The following is a 20,128-nucleotide window of genomic DNA, read 5'->3' on the forward strand; positions in this document are numbered from 1 at the left end:
CCGCTGATGTTTCGGGATGGTGGTCAGGGGGTGTGCCGGAGACCTGTGTTTTCACTTGCACACCAGGCTTTGGGCCTGACAGCTTTCAGATCCTGGGCCGATTTGGGTTTATCAGCCGAACACTGTCCCAGCCTGGACCTTGGAAGGACACCAGGAGGATCATTTTCTTTTTTACCTTCTGGCTAGCTGTGCATTCATCCTTTGGGAAAGCTGCTCAGTAGCTGTCAGGAAAAGAAGGGGGAAACTGAAAACATCCTCAGGAAGTCTGTACGAAAATCAAGCAGAGGTGTTGATTTACCTGTTTTCTTGTGCAACGTCAGGGCGATCTGTGGGGGTCTGAGCTGTTAACTGCTTGCTGTTGATTACAGGTTCACCCCGGAGAGCCCCCATTCGACTTGGAGCTATTCTACGTTAAGTATAGAAATTTGTACGTGTTCTTCATATGTTATTTGTATTTGGATTTTATACGAATAAAATTTCCTTTCCCTCATTACATCACCTTCTGTATTTTCCAAGAATGGCCCCTGAGGCCTGACCTGTGGATCTTGACTGACTCAACTTCACCTTAAGCAGTAGTACTTACCTTTGGCTGTGCAGATAGTCTCCAGGGAAGACCTTGCTCCACTCAGTACCAGCTGACTCAGACTCTGGGAGTAGATCCCAAGGACTGGTGCTTATTAAAAACTCCCCAAGCCATTCTCATCTGCTCCTGGTGGAGAACCACTGTCCTGTAGCTCGCACTGTTTCCCTCTTAGATTTTTCTTTCTTCCTCTGCCTCGTGCCCACTTTCACTAATGTGTGTTAATGACAGCTTGCCCATGCCTACCCTCCCTCTGCTCTCAGGCAGTTTGTGTAGAAGCTGCAGAGGGGTCGGTCATTTGGAGTTAGATCGCTGCATTGTTTTATTTTGTTGTCCGGTTAGTGCAAGGCCCTTCGCAGCCTAATCTCTGGCAGTTTCACCACAAACCGCTACTTCTGGGTTAGTCACGCTGTTTGCTGAAACACTGTAGGGCTCAGTGGTGTGGTGGTTTGCACTTGTCTCACAATTTGTGTGTCTTTGGACAGTTCCTACTTGCATTGTAAATGGGCCACAATGGAAGAGCTGGAAAAGGATCCTCGCATTGCACAGAAGATCAAGCGATTCAGGAATAAACAAGCCCAGATGAAGCACATTTTTACTGAGGTGAAGCAATATTTGCCAACTAATTTGACCACTACTCTTCTTGTAGTATTAAATGCTGAGTTTAAGTTTCTTTAAGTCAAAGTTCTGTGCAGAATTATTGCTCAAGTCATGTCGCTAAATGTGCACTGATTGGCAGCAAAACCAATCCAGGTTTAAGCTGAAGGAAAAAAATTATCCACCAAGTTATGAGGCTCGAGCCTTATAAACTGGCAATTCATAAGAACGTGTATCTTGGTCAGAAAATCTATAAATAGCTAGGGTGAGAGAAATGTGCGCACAACTCTTCATTCCCTCCTCCCCTCACTTCCCAAAACGGCAAGTTCCAAAGGACTTAAAGTTTGAGTGTAAAAAATAAAAACAAAGCTAAAATATGAGAAAAGAAATAAGTAACTTTATATAAGCTTCAGTATTTCTTTTTTTTTTTAATTTTTTTAAATATTTATTTTTGAGAGAGAGAGACAGAATGTGAATGGGAGAGGGGCAGAGAGAGAGGGAGACATAGAATCTGAAGCAGGCTCCAGGCTCTTGAGCTGTCAGCACAGAGCCTGACGTGGGGCTCGAACTCACGAACTACAAGATCATGACCTGAACCAAAGTTGGAGGCTTAACCGACTGAGCCACCCAGGTGCCTCTAAGCTTGAGTATTTCTAAGTATGGTACCTACAGCGAGAGGAACGATTGATGGATTTGGACATTAAACAAATCTGTAATGTCTATATATTAGAAAATACTTCATACAAATCTTAAATAGGACATATGTGCATCATGTACATACGCATATTTCCTAACTATATACTTATCTATGTGGCATATGTTCTTTTTATCTGGTGAAGGAACCTTCCTGCTTATACGTACATATACACACACACGACAAATAGCTTTAATGATAAGAAATGCTTATCAGTAATCATACAAAACTGTGGTCAATTTCACTAGTAGTCAAGGAAATGCTAATTAAAATAGAGATTTTCTGGTTTTTGTTTACCAGATATTTGAAGGTTTTGTTATTTTTCTTAATGTTTATTTGTTTGTTTTGAGGGAGAGTATGAGTGGGGGAGGAGCAGAGAGAGGAAGAGAGAGAATCCCAAGTAGGCTCCACACTGTCAGCGCAGAGCCCGATGCAAGGCTTAAACTCATGAAGTGTGAGATCATGACCTGAGCTGAAATCGAGAGTCAGACGCTTAGCCAACTGAGCCACCCAGGTCCCCCATGAAGGTTTTAGAAATAAGTATTACCCACCGCTGGGGAGGGTGTAGGGAAGAGATACTCTTGTGTACAGTGGATGGGAATATAACCTGGTAAGACCTGTCCCAGCAGTATGGCAACAGACATGAAATATCTCCAACTATTCACATCCTCTGTCCCAGCAATTCCAATACTGTCATGTATTTTAAGGAAGCTAATGAGTCTTTGTGCAGAATCAGCTGTGACATTCAGTCATTTATATTGGTGGAAAATTGTGAACAAACAATATGAGATAGCAGACATTTGCTAGATTATGTATATATCCCATAGAGCAGAATATTGTGCAGCTAGGAAGAATGATATCGGAGAACATTGTTAATGACCTAGAAGGCGGCTTTAGCGCTATCAGCTGTTGTTAGTTAAAAAGGTCAGGCCCCCTTAGTGTGTGCGGCAGCTCCAGTATGGGGAGTGCAGGGGAAAAGAGGCACCATAGCAAGGCATGGAAAATGTCGTGAATGTGCATCAAAATGTGCCGTCATTTTCTCCGGTTAATGGGATCACGGTGACTTTTATTTTTTTCTTTTCTGTGTAACATGTACGTTTAAATTTTTGTGCAGATAACTTTGAAAAAAAGAAGGGATAAAAGTTACTCTTAAAATGTAGGGGCAAGCACTAGGCCTCGAGTGTACTCAGGTGCCCTGAAACCATAGTACATCGCTGCAGTACTTAATCAGCTCCTTCTGCGTGTTGTATTCCTTCTCCACAAGTGACAAAAAATTATTTTAGGATAATGTCAGTAAGCATTCTTCTTGTCCCAGGGTGCGGTCCTTTGTCCTTAGCTTTAGTGTTTGGCCCCAGCCCTCTCCGGGATTGCTTTAAAGCACGTGAGGGCTGTTTCTCGTGGCATTGTTCTTCTCATAAAGGACTGGGGAAAGAAGACAGCTGGAATTGGAAAACCATCTCAAGGTCCCACTGGATACTGTTCTCCTTCTGTTCTTGGAACATTTTATCTGCACCTCTATTTTAGCAAGTATTTGCTGTATAGTAACTTGTTTACATGTCTCTTTCTTCCATTTTAAGTCCAGTGAGACAGACGGGGACATGTCTTCCTTGTATTTCTATCCCTGGTACTAGCCACAGGGTCAGTGCTCAGGAAATATTTGGCTGCCCCCTTGGTAAGGGGGTGAGGTTGCCTTATGCTCTTCCCCTGCTCCAGAGTCTTTAGCACATTTTCTTGAAATAAAGTCCACAGTCCTTAATATAGCCTACAAAGCCCCGTGTGTCTGTTTTCTGCTTTATTCTCAAGGGAGAGATTTTGCCTGGGCTGGGAATAGAGAGCCAAAGCTATGTTCAAGTGTATAGAAATAACATACCAGGAGCTCATAACTCCCGTCGGGAGGAAAGACTTTTGAGAAGACCAGAGGATCTTGAAATTAAGGAGGAGGAAAAGTGGGGAGTAGTTCCTATAATATGGTCTTCAGTCTTGACCTGTTCAACGTTTTTATTAATGACTTGGATAAGTGATATTCTAATAAGATCAACAATAACTTAGTTTTGAATAGAGCTTCTTCATATCTATTATTTCCAGCTGCTTTATGTAAAGGAGGCTCAGGCTCGAGAGGCTAAGACTTCCATGCTCCGCGGGGGTAGAGGCCTTCTGGCTAAGCCTAAATTCCTGAAAACCAGACCCAACACTGGAAAAATAGATGACAAAATCAAAGTTCATGTTTACTGGAGAGGCTAAGATGAATGAAATAGAATGGCAGTAAATAAATGTAATGTCATACATTTGTATTTTTAAAATCTTTACAACTTCTGGGTGGGGAAAATGACTGACTAGCAGTTCTAGGGAGAAAAGATAATGCCCATTAAATTACAAGTTTCCTGTTGGCCAGGAGTAGGCCGTGCAGCTGCTTAAAAAGCAACGGTAATCTTAGAACATACCACCAGAACAGTCCTGCTGTGCCTTTTCTTTCATTCTTGAGTGTTCTGTTCCTTTGGGTATCAGGGTCCAGTGGGGGACTTTGGGGACCTGAGTGCAGCTGCAGGAGGACTGTAACACTGGTAAAGGAAGCACAGCTGAGTGTTGTCAGCAGATGTGGAAACTGGACTGCACGGTCCTAGGAGCCTGGGCTCTTGGAGCCAAACTACCAGGGTATAGGTTACACACACACACACACACACACACACACAGAGCTTGGTGGCCTTGAGCCACTTGCATAAGCTCCTTCAAACCCACTATCCTTCTCTGTGTAAAGCAGAACCCCTAATAATATCAGCTTCACAGAATATCTGCAAGGACTAAATGACACAGTGTTTACAGAAGTGCTTAACACAGTGCCCGGCCCACGGTCACTGTTCATAAATGTTAGCTCTCTGCATCATTAAGGGAACTAGAAACTTGGGACCCAAACAACAGTTGAGCACCTTGGGTAATTTCACCCAGATAGGGTGGAGATTGTTGAAGAGCCAGCATAGAATGAAAATTAACTTTGTTGCTGCTCCTGCGGATGAAGCAGTGACACCAGCGAGCCCCCATTACAGGAAGGAAACTAGGCTGTAATTTAATAATAATAAAGATAAAGATCATGATGCCACCACCAAGCAGGCAGAGGTAAAGCTGTCTTGGCAATGGGTCAGGTCTTAGAGGGCAGTAAATTCCGAAACAGGGAATAATGGAATCTGAGGGAGGGTTGCCAGGGATGTTATAAAAAGTATTCCTGTGTTGAAGATGAAACTAGATAGCCCCTAAAGTGCCTTCCAGCCAAAGGGGCAATAAGAACATTCTAGCAGTCCAGGAGGAGGGCTTCTGGGTAAGAAAGTCTTGGGTAAGTGTTGCAGTTCACACAGCTCTGTGGCTTTGGTCACATTACTTATTTAACCTCTCTGAGTCAGTTCCCTCATCTGTAAAGTAATTATTGCATCTAGTCCATAAAGTAGTTTTGAGACATAAAGCACTTAGCATTACCCTGGGCACACGTTAAATATTTCCAAGTGATGCTTATTGTTGTTTCGTAAGTACACTTTTTTGGGAAGCATAATGTACATGAAGGTAAATCCTGAGGGTGCAGCTCAGTGAATTTCTACCAAATAAACACACCTGGGTAGCCACCACCGAGGTCAGGAAATAGAACATTATCAGTCCCCCAGAAGCTTCCCCTCAGGGGCGCCTGGGTGGCTCAGTTGGTTGGGCGTCCAACTTTGGCTCAGGTCATGATCTCACGGTTTGTGAGTTCGAACCCGCGTCAGGCTCTGTGCTGACAGCTTGGAGCCTGGAGCCTGCTTCAGATTCTGTGTCTCCTTCTCTCTCTGCCCCTCCCCAACTTGTGCTCTCTCTATGTCTCTCAAAAAATAAATAAATGTAAAAAAAAAAAAAAAATTTAAAAACAAGAACCTTCCCCTCATGCCTCCTTCCAGTGTTTGTTATTATTATTGGCTTATAAAAGAAAAAGAAACTAATTCTGAGTTTCCAAGGGTTATCTTTGTAATGAGAAGCAGTAAGAAAAAAGGAATTCTTGTGCTGGTTTTTGCACAGTACTGTAATGACCTTTAGGGAAGTTTACATCTGGCCCTGATGTAACCTGGAAATTCAGTCACAGCAGGGTTTGGGGACAGGGAAGAAATGTCTGCGCTGTGACTTTTATTCACAAGCTACCCCTTCCATTGTGTATTTCCTGATAAGGCCCAGAGTAGGGGGTGACTTAAAGATAAAACACAGAGTGTTGGTTTTGAGGGAAGGGGGACACTTTCTAACTCTTCTCCTTTGTTTGTACTAGCCTGATGAAGACTTGTTCAACCCAGACTATGTAGAAGTTGATCGCGTCCTGGAGGTAGCCCACACCAAAGATGCAGAAACAGGAGAGGTGGGTGTTTGGCCATTTTGACTCACTTATAGTGTCTTCCCTTCTTACTACATGTTTTGCTTGTTTTGTTAATGTGTGGTCTTCGTTTTAATGGCATTCATGTGTTACCGGGTGGGTTTTTCAGTGGTTGGCCAGAGCACAATTGGCTCCTCTAATCCAGTAGCTGCTATCCTGTTTCCCACCAGGAGGTGACACATTACCTGGTGAAGTGGTGCTCACTGCCTTATGAAGAAAGTACGTGGGAACTAGAGGAAGATGTGGATCCTGCAAAAGTTAAAGAATTTGAGTCTCTTCAAGTTCTCCCTGAAATTAAGCATGTGGTAATGTATCCGTGTCGCTCTTTGGCACCTCTTACAACATGTAACTTTATGAACTTGGCAGTTCTGGATGTCTTTTGGGCTGTGCTCAGAAGTGGTCTTCATTGGTGTCTTCCCTTTGGCCACTCTCCATTGAACCTGCAGTTCAGACTTTGCTGGCACTCAGATCAACATTAGATCTAGGCTCTGTTTTGATGTGTGTGACACTGAAAAACCTTGAATATGAGCTTAGGTTTCTTGGTATATGGCTGCTATATGGAGTCAGGAAGATAGAATGTGTAAGAAATGCCTGAAATATTGTTTCCTGTTATCTTTTGCTCCATCAGTGATCTTTTTTCTTTGTTTTTATCCTTTGCCTTGACTCAACTGGAATATTTTAAGGGAAAGAGCTATCTTTTATCTGTAGATCCATGAGTTTCACAGAGAGAACATAGGTTTTCAACATACATTTATTTAATCAGTTTATCTTTCTGATTCTGAAGAACTGCCACCAAGATGCATAAATGTCCCAGGGTATCTGGCAAGTAGTTATATATGAAGTATCAATAATTAAAAGGAGGTAGAATTAGGATAGAGCCTGATTAAGATGTAACTCACTTGGGAAGAGAATCAAAGTTATTGAACATGGCTGTAGACTGGAATATGAAGTTTCTGTTTAAAAAAAGAATGACCATTTTGGGGCACCTGGGTGGCTCAGTCACTTGAGCATCTGACTCTTGATCTCGGATGAGGTTGTCGATCTCACGGTTCAGGGGTTTGAGCTCCCTATGGGGCAGTGTGCTCACAATGCAGAGCCTGCTTGGGATTCTCTCTCTTCCTCACTCTCTGCCCCTCCCCTGCTCATGTTCGTTCTCTCTCTCTCTCTCTCTCTCTCTCTTTGTCTCTCAAAGTAAATAAACCTTCTTTTAAAAATCACTATTTTTACATGAAAAACCCTTATCCACCTCCTTATTAGTGTTAGTTGTTTTTATGTTGCTGGAAAGTTAGGACTCAGAAGATGAGACCTCAACATTGAACTTAGATCTCTATCAGAGTCCACTCAAAAGCAGTGTTTGTTTTAGTTTTTTAGCATATGAAGTGTATGGAGGAGTCTTGAGGTGTAGAACTGTGATTAGAAATCTACATAGTTTTTAATGGTGTTTTGTTACATGACTAGTTAATAAATTTCTCTTTCAGACCTCTCTTATGACTGTTGCCCCTTGTTAATTCAGTCCATCAACGACCTATTAAACATCTCCTGTTGGTTGACTCTTGAGTGACATAGAGTAAGAAGGAAGCTGCATGCCGAGCCCTCAGGAGTGCACAGGTTAATGGAAAAGGCATGTGTATGGACACACGTGGCCCCAGACTAATTGGGACATGTGGCCCAGCGCAGGGACAAACTAGTGTAGGGGGGGAGAGTAGAGAGCATTTCCATTCTGCAGCTAATTGTAAGCTATTATCTTGAAGTAATCAGCATTCTTACACTCTCAGCTCGAATCCCACTTATTTCCTCAGACTGACTGACTACACAGATTGGTAAGAACATGAATTCTCAAGTGTCTTCAGGCAATTTCACTTCTCCTTTACTTTGCTGTTGCCATGCCGCTATTATCTCTCATGAACCATGCTAGTATTTCACGCTTGTCTTTTTGTTTCTAATTTATTTGTTCTCTCGTTTAAAATGCACATTTTAGAAATTTTACTCCAAAAGTTCTAAATTGGAATGGCAGCTAGCAATATAATTAAAGCTGTCTTTTTATGTATTAAGGAAAAGACTGGCTCCAAATGGTAGTTTACCTGAATAATTTTTTTTTAAGTTTTTATTTAAGTAATCTCTACACCCAGCATGGAGCTCGAACTCACAACCCGGAGATCAAGAGTCACACGCTCTTCTGACTGAGCCAGCCAGGCACCCCCAAATAGTTCTTTTTTTTTTTTTTTTAATTTACTTATTTTGAGAGAGAGCACTTGAGCACACATGAGCGGGGGAGGGGCAGAGAGAGAGAGGGAGGGAGAGAGCATCCCAAGCAGGTTCTGCACTGTCAGTGCATAACCTAACACGGGGCTCAAACCCACAAACCATGAGGTCATGATCTGAGCCAAAATCATGAGTTGGTTGCCTAACCTTGACTGAGCCACCTAGAACCCTCCCCGCCCCGAATAAATTTTTAAAGGGATCTTACTCTGGGCTTTGAAGTTGAGACATGACCCGCCAGTCTTGATGAATATAGGACATTTTGCATCTGAAAGCTTTTTGGTAAAAATTGGTTATGTATAGGTAAAATATGGAATTTTTAGAAAGCAAGAAGTGACGCTGGTGATGATTGTGCCAAGAAAGAGTCTTTTAATAGGCAGAACCCACTTTGGGGGGCTCTGAGAATCAATTCTCCTCTTTCAAATTTAACTAAGTAGTCACTGAAGGTGGTGGAGCCATTGGGTAAGTTCTTTCCTGTAGTCTGTACCACTTAGGAATATACCAGAAACTCCTAGCTGATTTCAGGCCTTAGGCTCAGATAGCTGAAATTTCTGGCCAGTAGGTGATGTTAAACTAAGACCTTTAGCACTGAGAAAGAGGGAAACCCAGAGGAGTGACTGGATGACAGAGTGATGCCTCTACTTTTGGAGTTGTACCAAGGCAGCAAAGTAAAAATCTGCAGTGAAATTCCATCCTCCAGCACTTAACAATGCTGAGAGTGAGCCACTAAGTCACTGGAGGAACATTCCAGAAGGCCTCTCCACAGTATCTAGTGAAGTAGAGGAGCATGCCCGATTAAAGAGGTACATGGACTTTGGGGATCTAGCCTGACTGGTTCCTGTAGGTTAAGAAGAATATATTTTCTTTAATGGAACAGAGCAAGAGGGTTTATATAGGAATATCTTTGCTTAATATCTTTTTCTTTAAAATCATTATTTTTTACATAATAAATTATTTTCTCCCTTATTTTAAAAGCACCTATACTTATGCTCTTATAATAATATTCAACAGAGCCCTATTTTAAAGGGCTTACCCTAACTGTAGCTGTAGTAATTTTGTAGGTAAGCTGTAATGTGTATTTTTCTGAAAGATCATGGACAGATTATACTTAACTCCAAATGTCAATGATATAATTGGGGATATTTTGTTAATTTCACATGCAAATGGTTTAGTTTCGGGTAATAACATATTTCAGGTGTAAATTATATTGTAGAACTCCAAAGTAGAATTACCAAAAACTAAAACCGTTTAGAAAAGTTATAGTCTCAAAATTCTCATTTATAACTACAGGTAGAGCTAGGGATTTTTAATTTATAAGACTATAAACTGTAACTTGGGGGCTCAATTTGCCTATAAGCAAAATAGCCAAGTTGCTTTCCAAATAATGTAAAGCCTAATTAAATAAGATTTTTGGATGGGAAGCCTCCACACCTGAAGGTTTAAATTTTCCTCTGATTATAATTGAAATTCCAATGGCATTTTAAGAGAACTTGACAAGTTGATTCTAAAGTTATACAGAATAGTAAATAAGATAGAATAGCCAGGACACTTTTGAAAAATAATTCCCTAATCAGATAAAAGGCTATAGTAATTTAAAAATTTGCTTTTATTGCAGCACTAGACAGTCCCGTGGAACAGAATGAAAAATCTGGGTAGAGCTCCATGGATACATTAAAACTTAGCATGTGATAAATATGGCATTTCATATCAGTAGAGAAAAGATCAATTGTATTTAGAAATCAGTGTTTTATATGGGAAAATAAGGCAGCTATTATGTTTATGAGGAGTTTAAGGAATTTGCAGTTTTGATTTTACAGGCTTTTTGCCTCATACTGACTCTCAGAACTAATCAACAAAATATTTGACCCACTGTACTTTCCTGAGTTATGCCACATGCACAAAGAAATAACAAAAAGAAATTATATATAGAAACCAAAAACCTAATATTGGCTTGAGGGGAGATGGAGGTATTAAGTGGGAGTGGCATCTAAGAGTTTGGGTCAAACTGTGTAACACCAAGATTTTAGGTGGGTGTGTTTGTCTTCTTCATTAATTGCTTGCACATTTTATAGAGGTTTTCTTTTTTTAAAAAATTGTTAAATATTTATTTATTTTTGAGAGAGAGACACACCCAGAGGGTGAGTAGGGGAGGGGCAGAGAGAGGGAGACACACCCAGAGGGTGAGTAGGGGAGGGGCAGAGAGAGGGAGACACAGAATCAGAAGCAAGCTCCAGGCTCTGAACTGGCAGCACAGAGCCTGACATGGGGCTCGAACCCACCAGCATGAGATCATGACCTGAGCCGAAGTCGGACGCTTAACCGACTGAGCCACCTAGGTGCCCTGAGGTTTTCTTAGTTTAATCTGGTGAAATCAAGAAAATACAGGGTCTCGCCTGCACATTAGTCAGAAAATAGTAGCTGCAGTTTCATGCCAGCTTTAGGGCAGTGTTTTGAGATTTGCCACCTTCCCCATTATTATCCTATGTCCCTATTCGTGTTACGTTCCTCAGACGTTATTCTCAACGTATTTTGTGTTCTCTGCCTTCCTCCATTAGGAGCGGCCTGCTTCGGACTCCTGGCAGAAACTGGAGAAGTCTCGAGAGTATAAGAACAGTAACCAGCTCCGGGAGTACCAGCTGGAGGGGATGAACTGGCTTCTTTTTAACTGGTATAACAGGTGAGGAACCAGAACCAGGGCTGTCCTCATGGATGATTTTCCTCCCAAGTGTGTACCTGGAGCTAGACTGTCGCCTTAGCCTGCTCAGAGCAGCAGTAGAAGGTGGTGAGAGTGTGCAACCTAGCCATCGGTTTAGGGTGCTAATCTTTGCACAGGATGCGTGCCAAGACTTTACATCAGGTGCTTCTCCAACCAGAAAGAATGGTCTGTAGACATCATTGACTTTGTGCTGCTTTTTACTTGTCCATTCTAGCCACAAGGTTAGACTCAACCTAGATGAAACAAAATCCGAAAGGTCGTTATCTTTAAGTCTTTAGCAAAAATTGGCTCTAAAAGGGAGTAGATCTGGATTTTAGTCCCAACTCTGCTACTTACTCATGAGCCCTGGATGTTCTAAACTTGGGCTGTAATTCTCAATTTTGGACTCTTTGTGCTTTAGGTCTTGTCAGAATCTAGGCGAAACAGATGAAATTTGAGATTTTTGTAACATTCTAGAGTATACACCTAGTATGGATTCTAAAGACAGAATGCTGCAGTGGAGAATACACAAGATGGGACCCTGGTGACCTGTGTTCTAGCACAGTCTGCACCACTTACTCACAGAGCCTCTCGGAGTGCGGCTCATGTGGCCTTTCCAGGTATTGGGTTCCCCATCTGTACAGTGAGGGGCGAGACTGACAGGGGCCACACCCTTCGAATGTCACAGCTCTGTGCAGTCTGTGATTCTGGGTCACCAGAAGAGACCAACATTCTTACTCTGACAAGGAATTTATTGTGTGGGTTAAAAGTTAACCCTTGATGACAAAAATAGTAGACCATGAAATTCACGTAACTTAATCTTTTTATTTTTGCCTTGGCTTCCATGACGTTTGTCAGGTACAGAAATTGGCTTAGGTTTGAGGCATATTTCTCTCCTTGTGGCTCACTATTATTTTAATTTTTGGTATTTTCAGTTTATATGGACCTCTTTCCTGTATTTTCTCCCAAGTTGCCATAATTCCTTTTTGGAAGTAGTCAGGGTGTGAATCATAAGAATAAAAACTTGCTTCAGTTGCATCTCTGGAAAATGCTGATAAGGCCCTTCACTGATGACCTTATAGGTCAGGGTGTGCTTCTCAAGTATCATTTTAGTTCTGCCCAACCTCTGCCGCTTTCCTATATCGATGATGAATTATCTGTATTTCTTACTCTACAGAAAAAATTGTATTTTGGCTGATGAGATGGGGCTAGGGAAAACCATCCAGTCCATCACATTCCTCTCAGAGATATTCCTCCGAGGAATCCATGGCCCTTTTCTCATCATCGCCCCACTCTCCACCATCACGAACTGGGAGCGAGAGTTCCGGACGTGGACAGAGATGAATGCCATTGTGTACCATGGCAGCCAGATCAGCAGACAGATGATCCAGCAGTATGAGATGGTGTACAGAGACGCACAGGTGAGCCTTACATGGGTCTTAGAGACCCGGTGACAGCCTGATGTCGTTCAGAACAGCCTTCCCATCACTTGTCTTCAGGAGTTTTAATGCCCTGCACCTTAGGTTGCTGTTGACTGACTTTGTACAGTCTTATGTTTATTGAGGTCGACTTTTGTTTCTCCTTGGTAGTTTACTTTGATAAAACACGGAATTTGTAGGGCATGCTTGACACTCTCTGACATATGCCAGGGGCTCTTCTTGGGATACTGAAAGCTTAGCTTCTTGGTTGGCTTATGAAGTTTCTTTTACGTGCAGAAGATTTTATCTGAATTGTTACATGCTCAGTGAAAAAAGTGAGGGGAAGAATTAGTGTACAGAGGGTGGGTTCCTAGCCAGGGAGTTTGGAGAGGTGGTTAACACATTTGACAGGGAAGGATAAAGAGAAGATAGGATTCACATTGTTAAAAGCACAATAGATTGTGGTGTTTGTTTGGTTTTTGTTATTTATAATCACTTTACTGAGTATGCTTGTAAGCCTGTCTGGCCACTGGTTTTTCTAATCAAGCAAGGTGAAAATATAAATGAATCCAGCCAGAGGGAAGCCAGTGCTCTCCCCCATGGACTTCATAAAGCAGCAAAAGGAGACATTTGGAAGAAATTTATGATGTGTTCTAACACAGTGCAGCTCTGCTCTTTCAGCGTGATAGCAACACTAAGATAGAGAAAAGACACGTGTCCTGTCTGGTAGCTCTTGTCCCAGGTGAATCAGGAACATTACTTTGAACTTGTGCTAGAACCCCAGTTACAAGATGAAATGAACCATATCTGAAAAGGAGCGAAAAAGGTCTCCTTTGGGTCTTCAAGCTCTGTGTGGTTGAGACCAGCTCATGGCTGGGAATGTGCAAATCAATACCCGTCTGCTTTCCTTGTCATGGCAGTTAATAAACAAAAAGCTTCCTTGCTGTATCTTCCATATTTGCGCATATGTCTCAGCATCGTGAGGGCCCATGTCTCTTACTTCTGTTTCATCGGTGTAATGAGGTCTCTCTTTTGTCTAAAGGGCTGGTTCATCCTCGTATTCTCTCTTTCCTCACACGAGGAAGTGCAGTGCTTACTGGCTTCTGTCACCTAGGCCCGGGCATTTTACCGCACTGCCTCCTCTGCTCCCGCCGGGAACGCATTAGCGGAATTCTGTAGTCATGGCATAAAGCTTCGCCTTCCGTTGTGTCACCCTCAGGGAAACCCCCTTTCAGGAGTCTTCAAGTTCCACGTTGTCATCACAACGTTTGAGATGATCCTGGCAGACTGCCCAGAGCTGAAAAAGATTCACTGGAGCTGTGTGATAATTGACGAAGCCCACAGACTGAAGAACAGGAACTGCAAACTTCTGGAGGGTCTAAAGCTCATGGCCCTGGTGAGAGCTAGCAAGCTCTTTACATCCACACAGGTTCCGTGTATTCACTGTGGAGGAGGCATTCTGTAGCCATTCTGCATGTAGCTTACTTGTGCATAGTCTGCTTACTCTAAATTCTCTTTTTGCCCTCTATATGTGTGATAGTGTAGGAATCAAAAGGTTTTTTGTTGGGGCGCCTGGGTGGCGCAGTCGGTTAAGCGTCCGACTTCAGCCAGGTCACGATCTCGCGGTCTGTGAGTTCGAGCCCCGCGTCAGGCTCTGAGCTGATGGCTCGGAGCCTGGAGCCTGTTTCCAATTCTGTGTCTCCATCTCTCTCTGCCCCTCCCCCGTTCATGCTCTGTCTCTCTCTGTCCCAAAAATAAATAAAAAATGTTGAAAAAAAAAAAAAAAAAAAAAAAAAAAAAAAAGGTTTTTTGTTATGAACTAGGTCAACTATTTGACCTTTGCCACAAATAGATTCCCAAAGGGAGCCGGGGGAATCTGAAATACCATGAAATTGGTGACCTGGAAATGTAAGGTGTTTTGGCTTATTTCCAGGTACCAAAGATGATGGTCTTGGCACAGTGCCCAGTATGTAGAGGGTAGGCACTCAATAAGAATGAATGAACAAATGAATGAGTGTTGCTTTCACTAACATGACATTGCTGCTGGAATCAGTGATGGGAAAGGAAGGTTGATCTATTTATTGACCATACCCTCATGAAACGGCGGCGTCCTCTCTTTGCGTAAAAGCCAAACAGAATTGCCCCAAAGTGAGCACAGAATTCCCTGGCTTCATTTTCCCACCAAAGATTATCATGTTGGTGGCTCGCACACTGCTCATGGTGGACTGTTAATTTGTGCAGGAACACAAAGTACTGCTCACTGGGACACCGTTACAGAACTCTGTGGAGGAGCTCTTCAGTTTGCTGAATTTTCTGGAGCCATCACAGTTTCCTTCAGAGACTGCTTTCTTGGAGGAATTTGGAGATCTGAAAACTGAGGAACAGGTAAATAGGGGCCTGAAGGACTGAGGAGATGGTGTGGTGATTACCTTCACCGTCAGGGAAAGGACAAGTCATTGTCACCATGGGGACAGGCATTCACAAGTTCTCACATCCCTCCTAAAATGAGCATTACCTCCTTGATATAATTTGTTCACATTGAGGAGGTTAAACTGATTATTAGGAGTTCTTACTACTCCAGAGGATAAATGAGTCCACATCCAAAATATCCTGTGTTAGCACATCAGGCCTCTTGCCTTTGCTGATCTCATGTGTAAGTTCTTTGATTCTGTTCAGCCCTGGACTCAGGAGTGTGGTGCTTTCTTCTGCTTTTCTCATCCTTCCTGCTTCCTCCTATATAATCTGCAGCATGTTCCCAGGCTTATGTTCTCGAGTACAACAAAATACACAGGTAGTGAGGAAAAGAAAGCAGTCATATACTAGAGTAGTTGCTAAGTTCATTTTTGTCCAAATCAACCAGATTTCCTCAGTTTTCAAAGATCTGGTCCTGAGACCAGCTTATTGGACTCAAAGCTAAGTCAAAACTACCAAAGTTAAGAAATACCTATCTATGATGGGTAAAAATCTTGACTGAGGTTCCAGAAATAAGCCAGACAAATTGAAATGCCATAAGAGGAGCAAGTAATAGAATTGGGGATTTTGTAAGAGAGAAGGTCACCTCTGTTTGGGAATAAAGAAAGCCTTCATGGAGAGAGTACAATTTGGAAATGGACTTTGAAAGGTGGGTATATTTTTAGTCATGGAGAGAGAAAAGATGGTGACTACTTTGCACAGAAAAAAAAAAAACCCACCCAGCATAATCAACCATGGAATTTATTCCATCGTAGGGAATCATCTGGTTGAGCTGGAAACAGGGTTGATGAATTGTGGAGTATGAAGCCAGAGGGGTTGAGGGTTATATTGTCGGAAGATCTTAAAAGACAGGTTGAAGAATTTGGTAGGTATTAGAGAAGCAATGCAAGGCTTTGATTGCAGGAATGACATAATTAGTTCTGCTAAATTAACCTCGCAGTGGTGTGAGAATGCGTTGGGACAGAGAATTTGGGGACTGACAAGGTTTGGAAATTTCACTAACAGGTGTCAGGAGCACACTCTCTGGTTCCGGTCTGTTTGTTTCTACTTCTGTGGCAAGTCAGACTTTGAGAGCAGTGAATAATCAAACTTAATTCCACTTCTCTGCATTTGCAGTATCTATTGATCTTTCAAAAGCCAGCTCCCAACCCTCTCTCCATTTTTGGACCATTGGCAATGTGTCCTCTTCTCCCGTTGCACTTATTTTGTGGTATGCATTTTTTTCTTCTTCCTAGACAATGACCTCCTTGAGGACAAGGCCCACCTCTTCTCCAAAGTTGTGTTTGTTGTATTGACCAGCACAGTGTCTGGCATGTAGTATACTCTAAATGATTCAAGGTATGAACCAAGTCAAGGGCAAAGCTGAACCCAGCATGTGGCAGATTGACATTTGTCCATATCTTTAATAATTGTCTAGGTGTGTCTTTCCTGTTTGGGTTCTTATACAGTAATTCCTAATTCATTTGGGGGATAGATTCCTAAGTACCATGGTTGGTAAAATCAAGATCTCACGAATGGGTTATATTGAAGATTGGGGTTATTTAGGAGAAAACCACAAAAAGTGGCCACAGATGTCTAAATTTTAAATCGCAGTAAATAAAAGGTCCACAAAGCATCTGTTTCCAAAGTGAAACATATTCATCAGTGTTTAAAACCTGTACCGGTAACTCTTCTAAATCACTGTCTATAAATTACTTTATACTTCTTTCAGGAAGCGTTGACACTGCACCCGACTTATTTATGCAGTAAATAAGTACCCCCTTTTAAGGCATTTTTGAACAGCCCTTTATGACTTGCAACAATCTTTTGCACTTGCCCTTTCTTATTTTATTTTCCCAGCAGGATTAATTTTATTGGTGTCACGTTTTAGCTCAGGGTGAAGTCAGGTGCCTTGATTCTGCATCCCTTGTCTGTCATTGTCTTCTCGGGAGACGGAACAAGTGGCCTTGCCAGTGCAGTCAGGTTAGCAGACACCTGCTGTCCAGATTTGGGCTGCTAGGGAAACAGACAAATCATAGCAAAGACCACTGTCAGCTCAAAGTACCCCTGATGTGACAGCTTGTGTGATGGCATGGGAGACATCATCTTACAACATTAACTGTAAATGCTGCTACACCAAACGTGTTCGCTGCCATTACTTAGAAGTTGTAGGAGGAGTCTGCTTCCAGATGGCCTCTACTTCTTTTTTTTATTTTTTAACCTGAGATATGATGAACATATAACTTCAGTTTCAGGTGTGCATGACCATGAGTCAATATATGTATACATTACGAAATGTTCATCATAATAAATCTAGTTAGCCTCTGTCACCATACATAGCTACAGTTTTTTTCTCTGGTGATGAGAATTTTTAAGATCTCCTCTCTTAGCAACTTCCAAATGTACAATATTAGTAACTGTAGTCACCATGATCTAAATCACATCCCCCAGGACTTAACTTATTTTATGACTGAAAGTTTTAACCCCCTACACACATTTTGCCCATGCCCAGATTGCCTCTACTTTTTACTTTGTTCTCTTAGCATCTAAGTCTCCCTTTTGTAATGTGTCGCCTGTACCTCCTAACATAGCTAAAGTTGTCCTCAGGTAATTGCCGCACATGAATGCATGGTAGAGCGAGAGGGGTTTGGTTTCTCCATCCAGAGAATAGGTACTGTCTTTCATGTCTTTCTCCCTTTATCTCATGTGAGGTTGTCACCTAGGTTCTCTGTAATTACTTGGGAATTACAACCAGATCCCTTTTTTCCTTTAGATCCTATTATAAACTCCCCATGTTCAGGGTATCAGTGTGATCTTTCATATAGTCTACCACTGCAGTGCTATGAATAGATGTGCAGGAGAGTGTAGTGAAGGTTGGAATAGCCCGGTAATCAGTCATTAAAATCAGAGTGGGGCAGGTGAACAGGTCTCATTTCCCTGGACAGGTGAAGAAACTGCAGTCTATCCTAAAACCAATGATGCTTCGGCGGCTGAAAGATGATGTGGAAAAGAACCTTGCTCCTAAACAGGAGACGATCATTGAAGTAGAGCTCACCAATATCCAGAAAAAGTACTACCGTGCCATCCTGGAGAAGAACTTTTCCTTCCTGACCAAGGGGGCAAATCAACACAATATGCCCAATCTCATCAACACCATGATGGAGCTGAGAAAGTGCTGTAACCATCCCTACCTGATCAATGGTGAGTCAGGGAAACAGGGAGCAACTCGGGCCTGGTGTTGTGTGCCAAAAGCTGATAATAACCGACAGTCTTAGGTATTGAGTTCCATTAGATGCTAGGATGTATGTTTGCTCACCTTTTTATGAAGCGTGAAACTGAGGCTCAAAGAGGTTGGTAGATCTGGGTAAGCCATCTAGCAGTGAGTGCACGGAGCTAAGTTCTGAACCTGCCTCTACCAACTCTCTGCCCTCAGAAGATGGATAGCACTCAGCAGCCTGCTGCCCTTTATTTACTTGCAGTCTGGCCCACACTGTGCACTTTGGGACAGGAAACTATCACTTAGCTGAATAAATGATCGCCATGCAATGAGACTAAAACTCTCCGCAGATGAATTAACAGTTAACTATATTAAGTAGAGAACATGTTGGAAGCTTTTTTTTACATAAAACTTCCTGATAAAATTTTAAATAAAAGGTGGCTTGGATTTGCCTGTAGCTAGTTTTTGTGATGTCGAGAGGTATGTCTTTTTGTCAGCTCTCTGTGGAGATTCTTTACTCGCATGGGTCAGCTTGGTATCTCAAGTTCTTTCTCTCCTTGGTGAGATTTCCCAGGAAAGCAAAGCACCTGTGTTCTCTGCAAAATGGCCCTGCTGCCTCTGCAGCCCCTCTGCTGCGGGCGCAGACCAGGTATGCACCACAGCACTGCCTCACCAACCGGCCTGCTGGTCCAGGACCTAGGAATTCACCTCATTTTTCTAGGACCCGTAAAGCAGAGAGCAGCTTTTATCCTCATAGTTTGTTCAAGGAATAGTTTTGTCCCATTCCTTTTCAGGGGCAGAGGAGAAAATTCTGGAAGATTTCCGAAAAACCCACAGCCCCGATGCCCCTGACTTTCAGCTGCAGGCCATGATTCAAGCAGCAGGGAAGTTGGTGCTGATTGATAAACTGCTCCCTAAGCTGATTGCAGGTGGTCACAAAGTCCTCATCTTCTCGCAGATGGTGCGCTGCCTCGATATCCTGGAAGATTATCTCATCCAGAGAAGGTGAGAACCTGTGTCAGAGCTGTTCATCAGAAGCTGCAGGCAGTTCCCTGTTTTGATACCTTTTTGATTCATGCAGAAATTATGCTGTAACAACAACAAAGCATTCAAACACGGAGAAAAGGAATCTCCTCCTAAAGACTGACTGAAATTCAGAGTTAAATCCCGTGACCAAGTATGCCCAGTTTTAACTGCCTAAAGTGAACGCTGCAGCCGATGATGTGGAGCCCTTGCTTTGCTTAAAAAAGAAATTTTACATGTTTATTTATATTCTCTCTAGTTGTAAGACACGGAATTCAAAAGCATTAGAGAAGGTTAAGAAAACAATGTATTTCCTTTTTTATTTTTTGCTTAATAATGATGAGAGAAATATATCCTGGAAAACATCCCTGTATCAAGTTGCTAAGAGTATAAGCTGACAGCCCACAAAAAAAGAACTTGGGGACACTTTCTGTCCTTTGTCAGCAAACCTTCTAAGGTTTTATGATACACTAGCTATAGCATTCCAGTCTGTTGTCTTGTTCATACTCCTGTTAATTCCTTGAGTCCAAGTCCCATTACTCACGCAGGTGAACAGTCTGTGGGGTTATGTTATATGGGTTGTTTGGATTCATGTGGGTTCTACTTTGTTCCTTTATCCAGTGAACATTATGTTTCCAGTCACTGGGACACAGCAATGATCCGAAGATGATAAGTTGATTTTTAAGAATTTATGCAATGAGAAAAGACTTAAGGTCATAGAAACTATTAGTTTTCGCATTGCTGAGTTTAAAGGAAATCTTTGTTTTCATATACTAATTATAGCAAATCTCAGTTGTCTTAAATATCCTTGAAAATTCT

General features: G+C 42.2%; 1 protein-coding gene across 8 annotated transcripts in view; it reads left to right on the plus strand.

The window, feature by feature from the left end:
* The window catches only part of CHD6 (chromodomain helicase DNA binding protein 6), a 205,853-nt gene that overhangs the window by 105,819 nt on the left and 79,906 nt on the right, over positions 1 to 20,128 (plus strand). For 6 of the 8 annotated variants that reach the window (XM_042930946.1, XM_042930951.1, XM_042930952.1 and 3 more), the window contains exons 7-16: positions 369 to 427; positions 1,066 to 1,183; positions 6,145 to 6,231; positions 6,417 to 6,551; positions 11,061 to 11,182; positions 12,378 to 12,621; positions 13,838 to 14,014; positions 14,860 to 15,003; positions 18,015 to 18,270; positions 19,081 to 19,291. In XM_042930946.1, coding sequence (XP_042786880.1) covers positions 369 to 427; positions 1,066 to 1,183; positions 6,145 to 6,231; positions 6,417 to 6,551; positions 11,061 to 11,182; positions 12,378 to 12,621; positions 13,838 to 14,014; positions 14,860 to 15,003; positions 18,015 to 18,270; positions 19,081 to 19,291 — 1,553 coding nt within the window. Of the gene's footprint in view, positions 1 to 368; positions 428 to 1,065; positions 1,184 to 6,144; positions 6,232 to 6,416; positions 6,552 to 11,060; positions 11,183 to 11,731; positions 11,821 to 12,377; positions 12,622 to 13,837; positions 14,015 to 14,859; positions 15,004 to 18,014; positions 18,271 to 19,080; positions 19,292 to 20,128 lie in introns of those variants that run through there. The other 2 variants (XM_042930953.1, XM_042930954.1) reach the window with 2 other exon arrangements.

This window comes from Panthera leo, chromosome A3 (genome assembly GCF_018350215.1).
Source record: "Panthera leo isolate Ple1 chromosome A3, P.leo_Ple1_pat1.1, whole genome shotgun sequence".
NCBI classification, from domain to species: Eukaryota; Metazoa; Chordata; class Mammalia; order Carnivora; family Felidae; genus Panthera; species Panthera leo.